At 40.3% G+C, this 20,594-nt stretch overlaps 2 protein-coding genes across 8 annotated transcripts in view; both read right to left on the reverse strand.

Moving 5' to 3' along the window:
* Nucleotides 1-20,594, reverse strand: part of DLG1 (discs large MAGUK scaffold protein 1) — a 1,062,265-nt gene that overhangs the window by 358,955 nt on the left and 682,716 nt on the right. The gene's annotated exons all lie outside the window — the stretch shown is intronic.
* Nucleotides 18,435-20,594, reverse strand: part of TRMT2B (tRNA methyltransferase 2 homolog B) — a gene marked incomplete at its 5' end in the record, with an annotated part of 45,366 nt that continues 43,206 nt past the window's right edge. The window contains 1 exon segment of the mRNA XM_011236415.3: nucleotides 18,435-18,931. Within this exon segment, the coding sequence (XP_011234717.1) occupies nucleotides 18,805-18,931 (127 nt within the window).

Consider the following 20,594-nt stretch of genomic DNA (forward strand, 5'->3'; position numbering starts at 1 on the left):
GCAGTATACCTGCCTGCATTTTCCCAAATGAGGGCGCTAAGGAGCAGACAAGTTAAACAACTTGCCCAAGGTCCCACACCCCGTTAAAAAGCAGAGCAGGAATTTGAATCCAGATCTGACTCTAGAGCTGACTTTAGGCCAGAAAGATCTGCTTATGCTTTTCTCAAACTCCATGCAGAAGGAGAAAGCTACACCCAGGAAAAGTGCTGAAGTGTAGCCATGCCCAAGTCAGGAGAATTACATTGACAGGGATAAGCACACCAATAGTTGCAGCACACACGGATGACTGAGTACTTCTGTCTTGCCAGGTGCTGGGCTAAGTGCTTTACATCCTATTGCCTTTCATCTTCACCAGCCTATGAAGTTGGTACTATCGTCAACTTACAGAAGCAGAAACTGACATTCAGAGAGGTCAAATCATGGCAACCGTGAGGAAGTGGCAGAACTGGTTTTCAAACTAAGGTCCAACTCCAGAACTCATGCTCTTAATTCCTACCTTATACTGCCTCACCAGGCAAGAAAAGCCAACCAGCCCCTAATTGTTTCTCAAGGATAGAAAACTTGCATGGAATGATCAGTCCTACTGCCCCATTATCTAGAGGGTCTGACACTAAGGCTGCATCGTTTGCTATTATGCATTACACATGGTCTTATCTCCAAAAGAACCATCCAAAGAACCTTCTGGATCTTTTTTTAAAGATTTTATTTATTTATTTATTTATTTATTTATTTATTTGAGAGAGAGCATGAGTGGGGGTGGGGGGGTCAGAGGGAGAGGGACAAGCAGACTCTCCGCTGAGCAGGGAACCTGACACAGGGCTCGATCCCAGGACCCCGAGATCATGACCTGAGCAGAAGGCAGACATCCAACTGACTGAGCCACCCAGGTGTTCCCCCACTTAAGGATGTTTGATAGGATTCTGACTGAGGCTTAGCCTATTAGTCATGGATCTGGAAGTAACCTTATAGAGCCTCTAGTCCAACCTCAGTTGTTAAATAGATGAGAAGTTTGGGGTACAGAGAGGTTAAGTGACTTGCCCCAAATTACACAGCTGGTCACTGACAGAGCTGCTCTTAAAATCCACATCTCCTGTGTGCCCAAGCCAGTACTGTATCTTTCTTGTCCAAAAATACTGCTTCCTCCTTGGGTCTTCTCTGACCACTCTTGACCCACCTACTTTCCTCCAATTTGCCGAATAAAGGTCACTGGAGAATTCTGTTGACAATCATTCTCACCCAGGGATTCAGCAAATATCTCTACTGAAGAAGAGTTTTATCAAACAGGAAATGTAATTCAACAAACTCGGGTTCTTAAGAAAACTGGATTATCCACATTTGTCTTTATGGCATGTATGTTTATGAGGCAGGCATACTTTCTCAGCCAAGAGGGAAGTGTGGTTAAAAGGGGGTGGGAGTACTACCTATCAATGTGGGCAAGTTGGGAAATACAAGTCGAAACAACCTGATAAAACTGCATTTCAGTATATTGGCACATTTCCCTTTGTACAATGTATGTGTTCCTGAGCGTCAACCAAATTTTTCCTACATAGAATCCATCAATCACAAAGTTATTTAAAGAATATTCTGCAAATACAGCCTGCATACCTCTATTTATTTTTTGAGTGAATCTTAATTTTGTTGCTGCAGGCTGTTACTGTACTTTCCAAATCCCGTACCAAGCTGGGTAACCCTGGCAATTTCCCCCAGTGAAGACAGAAATAAGAGTACCTACCTCAGAGAGTTGTTGTCAGGATCAAAGGGGAAAATCCATATAAAAATGCTTAGCACAGTTTCTGACACATATTAAGTAGTTCATTAAATGTTAGCTACTATTATTATGATTAGAGGAGAAGCTTAGATCATTAGCTACACCCTCCCTTCTCGGAAAGGGATTCTTTTTTCTGTAAAGGACAACCCAAAAAGAGATGCCTTGGATTCTAATGTTAAAAGAGCATGGAGAATTTGGGGTAATTATATAACCACTGCTAACCACTGCCTCCCATATCCTCGTCTTTGAAAATCCTAAATCTGCCAGACATCTTACAAATCCATGTCTCCACGTGGCAGCCCAAGACCTAGATTAAGGATAGTTTCTTGACCCTTGGGGGCAAATTTTCTTTCAGGCAAGTGCTTGCCTTGGGAGTTTCTCTCCTTTCATTGTCAAGGTCTTGGCCTCCCTCCTCCAGGACTTTTAAAGCTTAGCTCCTTGTCAGAGGCACTTAGTGACAAAAAGACCCCAGTCCATCATTCAACAAGCCCCATATGGCACTGAGTACTTGTCCATTTTGTCTTGCAGGAGAGCCCTGGCTTTTCTGACTAGAGAATTCAATATGCAGAGGTGGGGGGAATCCCTCTGTTTGGAATGGTTTTCAACTCCTGGCACATACTCACCACTCTTCATTTATATGCTGTTTCTACCTGCCAGGAGTACCCTGTCTGCAGTACTGGTGTCCAGTGTGATCTGCAGAGCACAGGTCATATAATGAGCACAGAGTAAGAGCAAAGAAAGAATAGTGATCAATTAGGATTAGAGTATGGTAGTAGCTAACACAGCTATAAATCCCTGACTATTTGAGGGATGCTTGGGCCATACCAGTTGTGTTTTGAATATCACTCTTCCCTCCCAGTAACCAATTAGAATCACTAATTTTCAAGGCAGTTGCTACTAGTGAGACTTAACCAAAGGCACTGAATGTAACACTCTTCTCAGGAGAATCCTGCCAACCGGCATTCTGGTCAGTAAAATGCCACTGGCCATGGGGTGGGTGGAGGTCACGCCTGGACTCACTGCTTTGTCGCTAATCCCTTTTAACCCTTTATTGGATGTCCAAAACTGGGATTTCTGACAGGAATACAGAGTATACAGAGTGAGAGCTATTTCCCAGCTTTCCAGGCCTGGAAATCATCACCACATCCTACTTCATTTTCATAGGTGTGCCTCAAAGAAGAACTTTAGCCATGGCACCCCTGACCTGTGTTTTACTTTTTTTGGCTATAATAATCCAACCTCCCACTCTCCTTGCCTTTCCTCTCGTATCTCTATGGGAAATGCAGGTGGAGTTATTCCAGGTGAGCGAGAAAGCAGCAAGAACTTCTTGCTGTTGGCACAGAGAGAGTATCAGCTGGGGGGTTGTGAGAGTCAGGGGGCTTGTACTTCCATCCCTCTGCCTATGAAGTACACGGCTCCGGTCCAGGGAGCCCAGGAGGCTCTGCTGTCAGGTGGTGGGCAGAGTGATGTTAACAAAGCACTCAAACTGTGCTGTGTGAGGATGACTCAAGGATCCCACGCAATCCCACGCTCATGCTAGTCTCCATTTCCAGGAACTAAAATAGACCTCTGGTGCTAAGAAACAGCAAGCCTTTTATAACTGCTTAGAGAAATGAGCCCAGTCCTAAGAAGTATCATGCTATTCAATACAATGGAATGTTACCCAGCCATTAAGGATGACAATTATGTACACTGCGCAAGTGGGAAGCAGAATGTAAAATAATGTTAAATGAAAACAGAAAAACAGAAAACAGCACGTACACATGCTGATCACAACTATGAAAAACATACATAGAAGGGCTAATCCCTAAAGAACCTAAGAGAACAAAGAGTGCCACAGTCCTTTTAGATTCCACTCCCCCTCCGCCAACACCTTTTTAAATTGTCATCTGGTCACAGTAGGTTACAGAAACACCTGCCTTTTAGCTGATAATAGGAGTTAACGCCACAGTTCGTTGGATCCAGGGAAGAGAGAAGGAACTGAGTGCTAAGGAGGCTGGTGCTTTAAAATGGGCTGGATCCTTACTCTTCCCACTCTTCTCATGTTCAGGGCACAATTACCATTTCAGGCTTAGCACTACAGTGAGAAATTCCTTCCAAACACCTAGCTGACCAAACTCTAAGATGAGAGTTTAAGACAACATATATATTTGGACCTCTTTTTTTCTTCAGTTTTTATTTATTTATTTATTCAGTTTTTATTTTCATTCCAGCAAACATACAGTGTTAGCTTCAGGTGCACAATATAATAATTTAACACTTCCACACATCACCCTGTGCTCATCACAAGTGACTCCTTAATACCTATCACCTATTTCACCCATTCCCTCCCCACACCCACCTCCCCTCTGGAAACCATCCATCAGTTTGTTCTCTATAGTTCAGAGTCTGTTTCTTGGGGCGCCTGGGTGGCTCAGTCGGTTAAGCATCTGCCTTCAGCTCAGATCATGATCTCCTGGTCCTGGGATCAGGCTCTGTATCAGGCTCCCTGTGTCAGGCTCCCTGCTCAGCGGAGTTTGCTTCTCCCTCTCCCTCTCCGTCTGCCCCTCCCCCTCACCTGTGCTCTCTCTCATTCTCCCTCAAACAAATAAAATCTTTTTGAAAAAAGAGTCTGTTTCTTGGTTTGCCTCTCTTTTCGTTCCCTTTGCTCATTTGTTTTGTTTCTTAAATTCCGTATATGAGTGAAGTTACATGGTATTTGTCTTTCTCTGACTTACTTTGGTTAGCATAATATTCTCTAATACTCTATTTGTCATTGCAACTGGCAAGATTTTATTCTTTTTTGGGCTGAGTAATAGTCCATTCTGTATGTGTATATATATATATATATATATATATATATATATATATATACCACCTCTTATTTATCCATTCATCAGTTGATGGACACGGGCTGTTTCCATAGTTTGGCTATTGTAGACAATACTGCTACAAACATTGGGGTGCGTGGATCCTTTTGAATTAGTATTTTTACATTCTTTGGGTGAATCCCTAGTAGTGCAACTGCAGGATCGTAGGGTAGTTCTATTTTTAATTTTTTTAGGAAACCCCATACTGTTTTCCAGAGGGGGTGCACCAGTTTGCATTCCCACCAATAGTACAAGAGGGTTCCCCTTTCTCCACATCCTCGCCAACACTGGTTGTTTTTTCTGTTGTTAATTTTAGCCATTCTGACAGGTGTGAGATGATATCTCACTGTAGTTTTGATTTGTATTTCCCTGGTAAGTGATGTTGAGCATCTTTTCATCTATATGTTGGCCATCTGTAGGTCTTCTTTGGAAAAATGGCTATTCATGTTTTCTACCAGCTTTTATTTTTATTTAAAGATTTTATTTATTTATTCGACAGAGATAGAGACAGCCAGCGAGAGAGGGAACACAAGCAGGAGGAGTGGGAGAGGAAGAAGCAGGCTCATAGCAGAAGAGCCTGATGTGGGGCTCGATCCCATAACGCCGGGATCACGCCCTGAGCCGAAGGCAGACGCTTAACCGCTGTGCCACCCAGGCGCCCCTACCAGTTTTTAATTAGATTATTTTTCCTCTTAGGTGTTGCCTTTTATAAATATTTTGGGTACTAGACCATTATTAGATATGTCCTTTGCAAATATCTTCTCCCATTCCATAGGTTGCCTTTAGTTTCGTTGTTTCCTTTACTATGCAGAAGTTTTTCATTTTGAAGTCCCAACAGTTTTTGCTTTTGTTTCCCTTGCCTCAGGAGACATACGTAGAAAGAAGTTGCTATGGCCAAGGTCAAAGAGGTTACTGCCTGCGTTCTCCTCTAGGATTTTGATGGTTTCCTGACTTACATTTAGGTCTTTCATCCATTTTGAATTTATTTTTGCGTATGGTGTAAGGAAGTGGTCCAGTTTCATTGTTTTGCATGTAGCTGTCTGGTTTCCCAACACCATTTGTTGAAAATACTCTTTTTCCCATTCGCTATTTTTCCTGCTTTGCCAAAGATTAATTAACCATATAGTTGTGGGTTTACTTCTGTATTTTCTATTTTTTTCCCATTGCTCTATGAGGCTATTTTATACTGTTTTGATCACTACAGCTTTGAAATATAACTTGAAGCCCATAATTGTGATGCCTCCTCCTTTGCTTTTCCTTTTCAAGATTGCTCTGGCTATTCAGGGTCTTCTGTGGTTCCATACACATTTTAGGAGTGTTTGTTCTAGCTCTGTGAAAAATGCTGTTGGTATTTTGATAGGGATTGCATTAAATGTGTAGATTGCTTTGGGTAGTATAGACATTTTAGCAATATTTGTTCTTCTGAGCCATGAGCATGGAATGTTTTTCCATTTCTTTGTGTCATCTTGAGTTTCTTTCATCAGTGTTTTATAGTTTTCGGAGTACAGGTATTTCACCTCTTTAGTTATTAGTTTTATTTCTAGATATATTATTGTTTTTTTATACAATTGTAAATGGGATTGATTCCTTGATTTCTCTTTCTGCTGCTTCATTATTGGTATATAGAAATGCGAGTGTCTGACTCTTGATCTCAGATCTTAATCTCAGGGTTGTGAGTTCAAGCCCTGCATTGGGAATGGAGCCTACTTTAAGAAAAAAAGAAAGAAATGCAGCAGATTTCTGTATGTTGACTTTGTATCCTGCAACTTTACTGAAGGCATGTATCAGTTCTCACAATTTTTTGAGTCTTTTGGGTTTTCTATATAGAGTATCATGTCATCTGCAAATAGTGAAAGTTTTACTACTTCCTCAATGATTTTGGATGCCTTTTATTTCTTTTTGTTGTCTGATTGCTGTGGCAAGGACTTCCAGTACTGCGTTAAATAACGAGAGTGGACATCCTGTCTTGTTCCTGACTGTAGAGGAAAACCTCTCAGTTTTTCCCCATTGAGGAGGATAGTAGCTGTGGGTTTTTCATATATGACCTTTATTCTGTTGAGGTATATTCCCTCTAAAGTTACTTTGTTGAGGGTTTTTATCAATGAATGGAAGCTGTACTTTGTCAAATGCTTTTTCTGCATCTATTAAAATGATCACATGGTTCTTATCCTTTCTTTTCTTAATGTGGTATATCACGTTGATTGATTTGCAAATACTAAACCACCCTTGCAACCCAGCAATAAATCCCACTTGATCATGGTGAATGATTCTTTTAATGTATTGGTGGATTCAGTTTGCTGCTATTTATTGAGAATTTCTGCATCCATGTTCCTCAGGGATATTGGCCTGTAGTTCTTTTTTCAGTGGAGTCTTTATCTGGTTTTGGTATCAGGGTAATGCTGTACTCATAGAATGAATTTGGAAGTTTTCCTTCCTTTTCTACTTTTTGGAATAGTTTGAGAGGAATAAGTATTAACTCTTCTTTAAATGTCTGGTAGAATTCACCTGTGAAGCCGTTTGGCCCTGGAATTTTGTTTGTTGGGAGATTTTTGATTACTGATTCAATTTCTTTGCAGATTATCAGTCTGTTCAAGTTTTCTATCTCTTCCTGTTTCAGTGTTGGTAGTTTATGTTTATGGTAGTTTATGTTATGGTAGGAATTTATCCATTTTCCCCAGGTTGTCTAATTTGTTGTCATATAGTTTTTCATAATATTCTCTTATACTTGTATTTCTATGGTGTTGGTTGTTATTTCTCTCTCATTTGTGATTTTATTTGGGCCCTTTCCCTTTTCTTTTTGTTAAGTCTGGCTAGGGGTTTATCAATTTTATTAATTGTTTCAAAGAAGCAGCTCCTGGGTTTCATTGATCTGTTTTATTAGGGTTTTTTAGTTTTATATCATTTATTTCTGCTCTAATCTTTATTATTTGCTTCCTTCTGCTGGCTTTAGGCTTCATTTGTTGTTCTTTTTCTAGTTCCTTTAAGTGTAAGGTTAGGTTGTTTATTTGAGATTTTTCTTGTTTCTTGAGGTAGGCCTGTATTGCTATATACTTCCCTCTTAGGTCTGCTTTTGCTACATCCCAAAAGTTTTGGATCATTGTGTTTGCGTTCTCTTTTGTTTCCATGTATTTTTTTTCATTTCTTCTTTGAGTTCTTGGTTCATCCATTCATTGTTTAGTAGCATGTTAACCTCCATGTATTTGTAGTCTTTCAAAATGTTTTCTTGTGGCCGACTTCTAGTTTCATAACATTGCAGTCAGAAAAGAGGCGTGGTATGACTTTGATCTTTTTGTATTTGTTGAGGCCTGATTTGTGACCTAATACATGACATGTTCTGGAGAATGTTCCATGCGCACTTGAAAAGAATGAGTATTCTGCTACTTTAGGATGGGATGTTCGGACTATATCTGTTAAGTCCATCTGGTCCAGTGTCTCATTCAAAGCCATTGTTGCCTTGTTGATTTTCTGGTGAGATGATCTGTCTACTGATGTAAGGGGGGTGTTAAAGTCCCCTACTATTATTGTATTATAATCAATTTGTTCCTTTAAGTCTGTTAATAATTGCTTCATGTATGGGTGCTCTCATGTTGGGTGCATAACTACTTACAATTGTTATATCTTCTTGTTGGATTATCCCCTTTATTATGACACAGTGTCCTCCTTTACCTCTTGTTACAGTCTTTGTTTTAAAGTCTAGTTTGTCCAGGGGCACCTGGGTGGCTCAGTTGGTTGAGTGTCCGACTCCTGGTTTTGGCTCAGGTTGTGATCTCAGGATTGTGAGATTGAGTCCCGTGTTGGGCTCCACACTCAGCAGGGAGTCCGCTTGAGATTCTTTCCCCCTGCTCCTCCCCCCACTCACGCACTCACGCTTGTGCACTCTCTCTCTCTCAAATAAATAAATCTTCAAAAAGAGTCTAGTTTGTCCAATATAAGTATTGCTACTCCAGCTTTCTTTTGACACCCATTTGCATGATAAATATTTCTCCATCCCCTCATTTTCAATTGTGCGGTATTTTTAGGTGTAAAATGAGTCTCTTGTAGGCAGCATGTAGATGGGTCTTGTTTTTTTATTTATTTTGATACCCTATGTCTTTTGATTGGAGTATTTATATTTGGCCTTCTTTTAGGTCAGGCCTCTGTGTTCTAAACCAGGCTAACTTACACGGGGGGGAAAAAAGGAACTGTTTTTTGATAGGCTGCCAGAAATTCCTTATTGTAAAATAATTGCTACATGCTACTCCTGCCCCTTGTCAGCTTGTCACAGGTAATGCTTATTCACATAACTGGGTATCTGGGTGAGCACTATTTTATCCCTGGAGCCCTGACCTGAACACCCACCCACACTTGGTTTTACTAGAATTAGCTTTCAATCAGTATGTTTAGTTTTTAAAAGACTATGTTTAGGGGTTTTTTAAAAAAATTTTTTGAGATAATTTTAAATGTGCAGATATGTAAACATAGTACAGAGTTCCTGTATACACTTCACCCAGCTTACCCTAACATTAACACCTCACATAACTGGTATGTTGATCAAAACTATGACACTAACAATATAGTACAATACTATTTACTAAACTACAGACGTTATTCTGATTTCACTGGTTTTTCCACTAATGTTCTTTTTCTGTTTAAGATCCAACCTAGGATCCTATGCAGCGTTTATAGTATGTGTAGTTTTAAAAAAAACCCATCCCTAGAAACTAGTTTCCTTTTAGGAGGTAGAAAGGGTAAGCCAATACAGGTTCTGCACAATTTATGATCCTGAGCTATTCTACCCAGAAGGGAACTTTATCACTTCTGTACTAAAGCCCTTAATTCATGACACCTCATCACAGTTATTTTCAGAAAACATTTCTTACATTAGCACTTCTCACAGCAGTACAAAGGGATTTGACAAGTGGGTTATTTTAGTAACCAATATTTTGAGGGTGACAAAATGAGAGGGATGGCCTTATCTGTTTTCTATGCTTCATTTTTTTCCTCCGAACTCTATTTAAACTTTTTACTAGAAGTTGCAATATTTGACTATAATATAAATACTGAGAAACACCAACACCAACAGGGAAGAGACTCTTTCCAATGTGTGGTTGGTTTTATTTGTCTGAAATTAAGTACTGGAATCTTACAGAAATCAAATTGATTAGGTTGTTTTGGCTTGTTAACCTCAAGAGAGGAAAGCAGGCTATGACATCCGTTTATTCCTTTAACAAGTAATCGGATTATTAAGAATAACTCCCAACTTAATGCACACAAACTATGTGCCAGGCAATCTGCAAGGTGCTTTACAAATAATGTCTTGCTGAATCGGTCACAACAATCCCATGGGCTACGTACTATTATTACCCTTCTTTTACAGGGAGAGGGGCAGGGAAGAGAGGGTCGGAGAGGTTAAGTAACTCACCCAAGATCACACAGCACATAAGTGATGGAGCCAGGATTCAAGGCCAGGTCAGACTGATTCCAAAGCTGGTCCTCTTGACCAGTATGCTATATTGCCTCTCTGAGCACTTGCACATTTCAGACACTGGACTGGGTGCTAAACAGAGATAGAACAGTGAATAGGAGATAGCCCTTATGCCTTCAAACCTTACAGTCTAATTGGAAGAGGAAAACTATGAAACAGTTAAGTATATGTAATTAGACCCTCTCTTCTTCTCAGGTATTCCTTGGATTGGTTACAAATAAAGAGGATCAGTAAAATGCAAGCAGTAAATGCCAGCTTCTTTTAAATATTTAGATTCCTTTTTCAGGTCCTCAGAGCAAAGACCTCTCCCCTTCCATGTACTCTGAGGATCCCTAACAGCTAGGAATGGACTTGATATTGACCATATTGTTCCTCCACTATATGAATCTGGGCTAGATGTCAGCATTGCCATCCCACTTAATCTTTGAGAAGAAACAATGGGAAATATAATGTGGAAATACATGTAATGATAGAACCAAATCAGCTGATGGAAAATTTTTAAGTCTGGGACATAATTATATTCCATTTCAATTGTCCTTTTGCACTTGAATTAATCGGTAAGCTCTATGGGAGCTTCAATTGGTTCATGACTGCATTTTATGGCCATGCCATTTTGAAATATACCTCTTAGAAAAATGACAGTGATGCCCCTGTAAATTATAAATTGGCAATGTGATTTTGAAGGTGAAGGGTTGGAAGACTTACATCTCAGGAAATGACAATCATTCTCTTCTCCCTTCCAAACCCCACACAATCAAATACCCTAACGCCGTGGTTCTCAACACTTGGCTGCATATTGGAATCACTGGGGAAACTTCAAAATTACCAATGCCTATGTCCCACCCCAGAGGCTGTGATTATTTAATTGGTGTGGGGAGGTAGCCTGGGTTTTGGAAGCTTTAAAGAGATTCCTGGGGTATTTTATTATGCAGACAAGTTTGGGAACCACAGCCCTAATCAGAGGATCATAACACCGACTGCACATTACCGTCACCTTGGGGGATCTCTTAAAACCCCAGATCCTTGAGCCACATCTCAGGATCAATTAAATCAGAATATTTGGGGTTAGGGACCAAACCCCAGGAACCAGGAACTTTTTTTTAAAGCTCCCAGATGAGTCTGTCATGCAGCTAAGACTAGGAACCACTGCCATAGCTCAAACTCCAAACCTGCACTCAGGGAAATGGCAAAATTGCACTCAGGTTCAGCAACTCTATGTTGAGCCTAATGAGAGGAAACTAGTTCTGGAAGACAGGTAGGAAGCAGGCTGAGGAAAAATCCTTAAAACAACTGTCTTACATTAATGTTAAAATGAGTTCACTTTTTGGGTCACCTAGGTGGCTCAGTGGTCAAACGTCTGCCTTCAGCTCAGGCATGATCCTGGGGTCCTGCGATCCTGGGGTCCTGGAGTGCTGGGATCAAGCCCCACCTTGGGCTCCCTGCTCAGTGGGGAGCCTGCTTCTCCCTCTTCTGCTCCCCCTGCTTGTGCTTTCTCTCCATCTCTGTCAAATAAATAAAATCTTTTAAAAAATGAGCTCACTTTTCTCTTGCCATGGATGAGGGCTACTTTAAGGTTTGGCTAGAATTACTAGCAACTAACTGATAGTATCTCAAGTCCCACTCTCTACCATACCCACCAAAATAACTGCTGGAAGAATGGGAAAAATAACGCTTTCAAGGGATGAAAATCTTTTCAAAGGAGTGCAAACCAGTGCTTAGAGGCCCTGCGTGGGTCTAGACAAGGAGGAAGCGAAAAAGCAAGGCAAATATGGCCTATGCATTACACACCTAGTTAGTTTTTTTATTTGCAATTTGATGTGCACTTTGATTCAAGTTAAACACTGGGCTTGGGGACAAAAACCCCAGACTATGGTTTTCAGCCTTACTCGCACATTAGAGTCATCTAGGGAGTTTTTAAAATAACGATGCTAGGGCCACACCCAAAATGAATGAAATATGACTCTCTGAGGGGGTGACACTGAGGAACCTTTTTTTTTGAAAGGTCCCCAGGTGACTCTAATGTGCAACCGAGGCTGAGGAACAGTTGTCTCCGAACAAGTGTTTCTCAAACTTGAGTGAGCATCAGAATCACCTGGGGAGTATGTTACAACACAGATTAGTGGGCTCCATCCCCAGTTTCTCATCCAGTTGGGATGAAGTCTGAAAGTTTGCATTTCTGACAAGCTAAGTGATGATGACAATGCTGCTGGTCCAGGGACACACTTTGAAAGGCAAAGCCCCACCCAGACCACTGGTTCTCAACTCTGGCAGCACATGAGAATCACGGTGGGGGGCATTTTTAAAATACTGACGCCTGAGATCCTTCCTAAACCAATTAAATTGGAATGTCCCAGGCCCAGGGCTCAGTACCTTAAATCGCTCTCCAGGCGATACTAATGTGCAGTGAAGTTTGTGATCCACTGCTCTAGACCTAGATATTTTACAGTTGGAAGAGATTTAGTACAAAGCCTTAAATCTCCTGGTAATTTACAGCTACTTTAGCTACTACTGGTATACATATATCGCAATCCCAATTTCCACTGTTCTTTCTTAATCATTACTATTAACAATGTGACTAATTTTGGGTCACCAACTTGTTCTACCGGTTTGCATTAGATGCTCCTGATTTTAACACCAAAAGGCCCAGGTTCAGAGTAAATCAGGACAGCTGGTCACTGTACTAATGTTTTATAGCTCACAGACAGACATACAGTACTATTAGACTTTGCTTCTAACATTCAGCATCCAGATCTTGGTTTCTAAATACCATTCCTCATTGAAAGGAATCAGGGTTCCTTCGAAATGGCTGTTTCTAGGACTGGGGCAGGGAAATGTATGGTGAGCCTAGGAATCTTGTGCCAGAATCTAAGCAAGTGCTCGAAGACTCATGGAGGAATGTCAAAAGGACATGGGAGTTTAGCCATTCTGACAGGTGTGAAGTGATATTGTAGTTTTGACTTGCATCTCCCTGATGATGAGCGATGTTGAGCATCTTTTCATAGGTCTGTTGGCCATCTGTAGGTCTTCTTTAGAAAAATGTCTATTCATGTTTTCTGCCCATATTTTAATTGGATTATTCATTTCATGGGTGGCTACAATCAACAACACAAGAAAGAACAGGTGTTGGTAAGGATGCGGAGAAAGGGGAACCCTCTTGCACTGTTGGTGGGAAGGCAAACTGGTGCAGCCACTGTGGAAAACAGTATGGAGGTTCCTCAAAAAGTTAAAAAATAGGGACACCTAGGTGGCTCAATTGGTTAAGCATCTGCCTTTGGCTCAGGTCATGATCCCAGGGTCCTGGGATCGAGTCCTACATCGGGCTCCCCACTCAGTGGGGAGCCTGCTTCTCCCTCTGCCTGCCAATCCCCCTGCTGGTGTGCTCACTCTCTCTCTCTTGCAGATAAATAAATAATTTTTTTAAAAAAGTTAAAAATACAACTATCCTATGATCCAGCAATTGCACTACTAGGCATTTACCCAAAGAATACAAAAACACTAATTCAAAAGGATACACGCACCCTAATGTTTATAGCAGCGTTGTTCACATTAGCCAAACAGCCCAAGTATCCACTGGCTGATGAATGGATAAAGAAGATATGGTATATATATACAATGGAATATTATTCAGCCATAAAAGGAATGAAATCCTGCCATCTGCAAAGACATGGATGGAGCTAGAGAGTATTATGCTAAGCAAAATAGATCAGTCAGAGAAAGACTTCACTCATATGTGGAATTTAAGAAACAAAACAAACGAGCAGAGGGAAAGAGAGAGAGCAAACCAAGAAACAGGCTTTTAACTACAAAGAACAAACTGATCATTACAGGGGTGGGGGGGGATGGGTTGTATAGGTGATTAAGGAGTGCATTTGTTATGATGAGTGCCGGGTGTTGTAAGGAGGTGTTGAATCACTACATTGTACACCTGAAACTAATATTATACCATATGTTAACTAACTAGAATTTAAATAAACTTTTAAAATGTACAAAAAAAGGACATGGAAGCCAGCCTGAAGAGACTGTCACTGTCCAAATGTGAAAATTTGAGCTAATATTACAAAGAAAATGTCTGAACTGAGTGTAAAATACTGAATTTAAATAAAAACAGTCAAGTGATATAAAAATAAATCAATGAAACTGCTACTATTGAAAGTAACTATTATATCAACTTCTTGCTCCGAAAATTGGTGTTCAAGGGGAAAGAAAGAAGCTTTTACTTCACCTTTCTGATTCATATTCCATAGACAAGGAAAAGCTCATCAAAACACAAGAATGCCAGCTAAGAAATATAGACTGGATGACAGAATCAGGAAATTAACATTTGCCAACCCCAATTAAATCACCAAGTCAGGGAATACATTTTAAAAATCAGAAAACCAAATCACTGAGTCAGGAAACAATCATCAAAGGATGCTAAAATCTTTAGGTGAGATGTTACTGGGGAACAGGACAATCATATGGTACCAAAGTAACACCCCACAGATGTCTTGTTAATTATAAAGAGAAAATCACATGGAGAGTTCTAAGGGCCACCACCTAAGTCATCACTCTTACTAAGAGTGTACAGCTGACATTACATGCCTCCTGATAAGATGTGACATAAAGCACACGGCATTGCTTATGAAGCATTCTTGTCAAAAAACAATGGTTTAATCAAATCAAATCAAGCCTCTAATCCCAAGCACTTCTCATTTACAGGAAATTCAGGGGCTGGAAGAAAGAGCTAAACACCACCATAAGGAAACAAAGCATCCTATCCTGGGATATAGGATCAGTGCTTAAAGGACAATTACAGCAAACCAGGATGGCTGGTGACACTACAATCAGACAGATTCCTAATGTGGGGCAGAGCCGGTGTCTAAAAGTCAGTGCCATCTAAAAAAAAAAAAAAAGTGGAGAGACTGTTCTAAATTAAAAGAAACACATCCAAATGCAACATATGAACTGGCTATACAAGACATTTAGGAGGGCACCTGGGTGGTTCAGTTGGTTAAGCATCTGCCTTAGGTTCAGGTCACGATCCCAGGCTCCTGGGATGGAGCCCCGCATCAGGCTCCCTCTCTGTGGGGAGCCTGCTTCTCCCCCTTTCTCTGCCTGCTGCTCCCCCTGCTGTGAGTGTGCTCTCTGTGTCAAATAAATAAATAAAATCTTAAAAAAAAAAAAGACATTTAGGGGGGCCTGGGTGGCTCGGTCAGTTAAACATCTGCCTTCAGCTCAGGTCACATTCTCAGGGTCCTAGGATCAAGCCCCGTGTCCGGCTCCCTGCTGAGCAGAGAGCCTGCTCCTCCCTCTCCCTCTACTGCTCCCTCTGCTTGCGCTCTCTCTCGCTCTCTCTCTCAAATAATCTTTTTTTAAAAAAGGCATTTAGGAGACAGCTGGGGAAATGTGAATATAGAGCTGTCTACTCATCCAGCCCATAGAGGTAAATGAACTATGTCACTAAGTACACTGTTTTATTCAGCTGATTTTTTTGTGACAAAAATTTCTCAGTGAAGTATATAGTGCACTGATAGACTACGGTACAAGCTCCTTATCTCCCTGTGAACCATCAAGCAGTCTGCAAATCACATTTCAAGAAGCACTGGGTTAGATTATTAGACAATATTTGTGAAGATCTGTGAGGTACTATTAATTCTTGCTGTGCTTATGGTATGATGTACCACAGAGTTACACGGAAAAAGGTCCTGCTCAAAAGATGTATGCAGAGGGATTAAAGGTGAAATGTCGTATCTACAACTTACTTTCCAATAGTTTACCAAAGAACAGATACACAGATAAAGCAAATATGGCAAAATGTTAACATTTGTTGAATCTTGGTGAATATATTGGTGTTCATTGCACTGTTCTTTCAACTTTCTTGATATTTGGAAGTTTTCATAAGAAAGATGACAGAAGCATGGTTCTAAATTCATCTTGCAAGACAATAACACTCACAAAATTAGCAGGAAGCTGATTATCCACGGCCAATTTTATATTCCTTGGGGAATATCTAAGTTAAAAACAGAAAGATAAGTAAAATTAGCCAGAAGAGGTAACGGAAAGTGCACTCCAAGCGGAGGAACAGTATGAAAAGGACCAGAATGGAAGAAATTTATCTTTTCCAGGGAAAGGCACTTAATGCATATAGAAAAATTAGGCTGTCCAGATTATGAAAGGGTGTTGAGGGTACATCGAGAATTTTGGACTTTTTAGGGCACCTGAGTGGTTCAGTTGGTTGGGTGTCTGCATTTGGCTCAAGTCGTGGTCTTGGCTCAAGCCCTGCTCAGCAGGGAGTCTGCTTCTCCCTCCCCCTCTGCCTTTACCCCTCACTCATGCTCTCTCTCACTCTCTCTCAAATAAATAAATTAAACCTTTTTAAAAAAGAATTTTGGACTTTTTAAAAGCAGTAAGAAGCCAATGACAGATTTTAAGCACTGAAGAAACACAATGACATTGACATTTTAGAAAACTCACTATGGCTATAGAGAATGGAATGGATGGGGGCGAGAGTGGATACAGCAGCATCAGTTAAGAAGATGGCCTTTTGAGAGGCACCTGGGTGGCTCAGTGGGTTAAGCATCTGCCTTCAGCTCAGGTCATGATCCCAGAGTCCAGGGACTGAGTCCCGCATCAGACTCCCTGCTCAGCGGGGAGTCTACTTCTCCCTCTGCCATTCACCTTGATTGTGCTCTCTCTCAAACAAATAAATAAAATCCTAAAAAAAAAGGAAGAAGAAGATGGCCTTTTGAGGGGCGCCTGGGTGGCTCAGTTGGTTAAGCATTTGCCTTTGGCTCAGGTCATATTCCAGAGTCCTGGGATGGAGTCCCATGTCGGGCTCCCTGCTCATCGGGGAGTCTGCTTCTCCCTCTCCCTCTGCCTGCCACACCCCCTGCTTGTGCTCTCTCTCTCGCAAATAAATAATAAATAAAATCTTACAAAAAAAGATGGCCTTTTCAGCAATGATGTGGTAAGAAACGATGGTAACCTACAGGGATGGAGACTTGGTGATGTGTTGGATGGGGGAAGGACAGAGGAGAGAAGGACTCAGATATAATTCCCAAGCTTTTGGCTTGAGTGACCGAGTAGATTAGTATATTCATCAAGACTGGGAATATAGAAGCAAGAACAAGTTTGGGGGGCAAATGTGAAGCATGCAACATTAGATATCTTGAGTTTGGAGCACCTAGAAGATATCTAGATGGAACCTCCTTTGTAGGCAGTTGGTATGAGACTGAGAGAGCTAACTCTGGTTTCTGGCTTAGGTAACTAATAGATAGTTTTGCCATTTACAGATATGGGGAACAAAAGAGGAGAAGATAAAAAGTCGCTTCCCTATTATATAAAACAAAAAACAGGGAAATGAAAAGAAAACTGCTATAAGTCAACACTTTTTTTTATCACTTTACATTATTTCCTTCTAGCATTTTTTTAAATGGATATGTATATGGTAGCTTTAACAGCCACATTTTTCTGAGAAGGAGGCTTCTCCAGAAGTATTTAGGATTGAGAAAAATACTAGTTGACCCAATATCATTTTGTAAATCAGATTTTTGTACATGTCCTTAGGCTGTTAAAAGATTCAAAACACAATCTAAACTGTTGGACAAGTAACCAAGGACAACTCCAGAGTTGAAGAAATCATGGACTAGAGGATGTCAGTTTCCATATCCAGTTTATTATCGTATATACTGGATCATTACAGGATTCTGGAGCTTTCTGCGTCCATACTACATAGCACAATTATAGGTATTCAGTCTCTTCTTTGAAGATCTTCTTTGCCACAGTGTTTCTACTATAGCCAATTCTCCTCCCTTAGGTGAGAACTGATTGGTGCTATTGTTCCTACCATTTTTAAAGGGTATTCTAGAACTTCAAAGCCTAGAAAACTCAAAGGAATACAGCTCTGAGATCACCCAGTCACCCCGCAATCACATTATAGCTTACTCTGCTTTTTAAAAAAAACTAGATTTGCTTCTAGTTCTAATCTTTGGCCACTTAATGAATGCAGAACATAGCTACCCAAATCAGCAAATACAGAGACCCAAGTCAATGTGTTATTATTACCAGCTGCAGAGAAAAGCTCAGTTATGTTCTCTCCACACCACAAACAGAGTCAGAGAGAGGAGATAAGACTGAACTAGGACCAAGGGAGCCATGACAGGCTGACAGCAAAAGGAAAGAACAGTCTAGATCCAGCACCAAGGAGTGGCCACAACCAGGCCAACATCCGTGAAAGCAAGGGAACCTAAAAACTAAGGTTATAAATCTGCATCAGATAGAAGGCCTGCTGTAGCTGACCCTTTAACAACATACATTTGAACTATGCAGATGGACTTATAACGGATTTTTTTAAATAAATACCATACAGTAAATGTATTTTCTCAATAACATTTTATTTTCTCTAGCTTACTTTATTGTAAGAATACCACATATAATACACAGAACGTACAAAATATGTGTTAATTCACTGGTTCTGTTATCAGTAAGGCTTCCAATCAACAGCAGGCTAATATTAGTTAACTTTTTGAGGAGTCAAAAGGTATAGGTAGATTGCCGACTGTGTAGGGGGTCAGCAGCCCTAACACGTGTTGTTCAAGGGTCACCTGTATATTCTTCCTGCTCATGATCCAAAGACTGGTTTCTCCAATAACGCTCTCAGGATCTGCAATGGAGCAAGATGCCAAACCTGGAAGGTCCTAAAACTCCAGCCTTAATAAACAGCCTGCAGTCCCGCAGGAGGCTGCTTATCGAGCGAGGAGGAGCACCAGCTCACAGTCCAGGGTATGGGGGAACAGATCCACAGATACGGCTTTTCTCAGGACAAAAGGCTCACCAAGGAGCTTCTTAGCAGAGTCTGGAGGACAGCACAGCCTGTAGACACAGATCATAGTATCAGTTCCTAGAAACCAAAGAGAACCTATAGGATCACCCCGTCTTAAAAATTAAGCCCTTCCCTGTGTTCCGACAGCCCCATATGTCACTCTCTATAACAACATTTACCGTAGTTAATGTAACTACCTGGGTTTTTTTTTTTTTAAACCATCTTCCACAGTGAAGTAAAATCTTTTCAAGGGTGGAAATGAAGCTAAAACTGCTTATTATTCATCTCTGTGTTCCCAGTTTGTGATACAGAGTTCAATAGTGCATAGAGCAAGCAGCCTAAGTCATATACTTTTCTGTATGATTTGCACATGAAAATTAATAAATATTACTGAATTAAATTATTCTATCAAAATTTTTCAAAGTAGATTATTCTTTTCCCTTATTTCAAAGGCAGTCAAGCAAAAATAAGCACAAAAATTCCCTCATAAACTCACCAAGGAGAACCACTGCTGACTTTCCAGGATATATCTTTCTAAATATGTATATTTAAATTGGTTTCTTAAAATGGAGTCCCGCTGTACATATTGTACATACTGCTTTACAACCAGTTTCTTTAGTTCATCATAGAGCACATCCATCTCTCCACTACATGCCAGGCTACTTCACATTTATTGACTATACGGTATTTCATTAAATGTGTGTACCATATTTATCTAATCCCTTGCTATTGGAAATTTAAGCTGTTCCTAACACTTTGCTATTTGAAAAAGTCCTCCATGAATATCCTTAATAGTTATATCTTTGCACACATTTTAGTTGTTTAGTAGAACTACTGAGTTGAAGGGCCTATATGTTTGCAAGGCCCTAAGATATATACCACTAAACTGCTCTGAAAAAGATTGTGCCAATTTACTCTCAAACCAATGAAGCAAAAGAGTTGTTTCCCTGGCTGACTCTCAACAGTTTAAATAGCACTGTCCCACTGAAATCAGAACAAGACAAGATATTCACTAGTGCTTCTACAATGGAACATTTTCTTAAAAAATTTTAAAGATTTTATTTATTTCTTTGAGAGAGAGAGACAGAGACAGAGGAAGAGAGAGAGAGTATACACAGAGGGAGAGGGAGAGGGAGAAGCAGACTCCCTGCTGAGTAGAAGAAACCGATGTGGGGCTCGATCCCAGGACCCTGAGATCATAATCTGAGCCAAAGGCAGATGCTTAACTGACTGAGCCACCCAGGTGCCCCTAAAATGGAACATTTTCTTATCCAATGTAATAAGAAAGAAAAAGTATTGGAAGGAGAGAGACAAAACTGGTTTTGATATGGTGGTCACAAGGCCAGCTACCAAGAAAATGGCCAGCTACCAAGCAAGAGAATCAACTAGAAAACAAATAAAACTAATAAAAGAATGAGGAAGCTGGACACAAGGTTGGCAAGAACCACTTAGAAAAAGTAATGAAAAAGGTCCCATTCATAATAGCAATAAAATATTGCTGTTTACAATATCTTATATTAACCTTATGAAGAAAGACCTATATTGGAAAAAATTATATATATACATATATATATTATATATATATATATATTATATATATAGCTTTAGAGAATTATATAAGACTAGAATAACTGAAGAGACATACAACATACCTGGACAGAAAAAATATTGTAAAGATTTCAATTCTCCCTAAATTAGTAAGTTCAATGTGCT

The sequence above is a fragment of the Ailuropoda melanoleuca genome, chromosome 1 (genome assembly GCF_002007445.2).
Source record: "Ailuropoda melanoleuca isolate Jingjing chromosome 1, ASM200744v2, whole genome shotgun sequence".
In the NCBI taxonomy this organism is placed as follows: domain Eukaryota; kingdom Metazoa; phylum Chordata; class Mammalia; order Carnivora; family Ursidae; genus Ailuropoda; species Ailuropoda melanoleuca.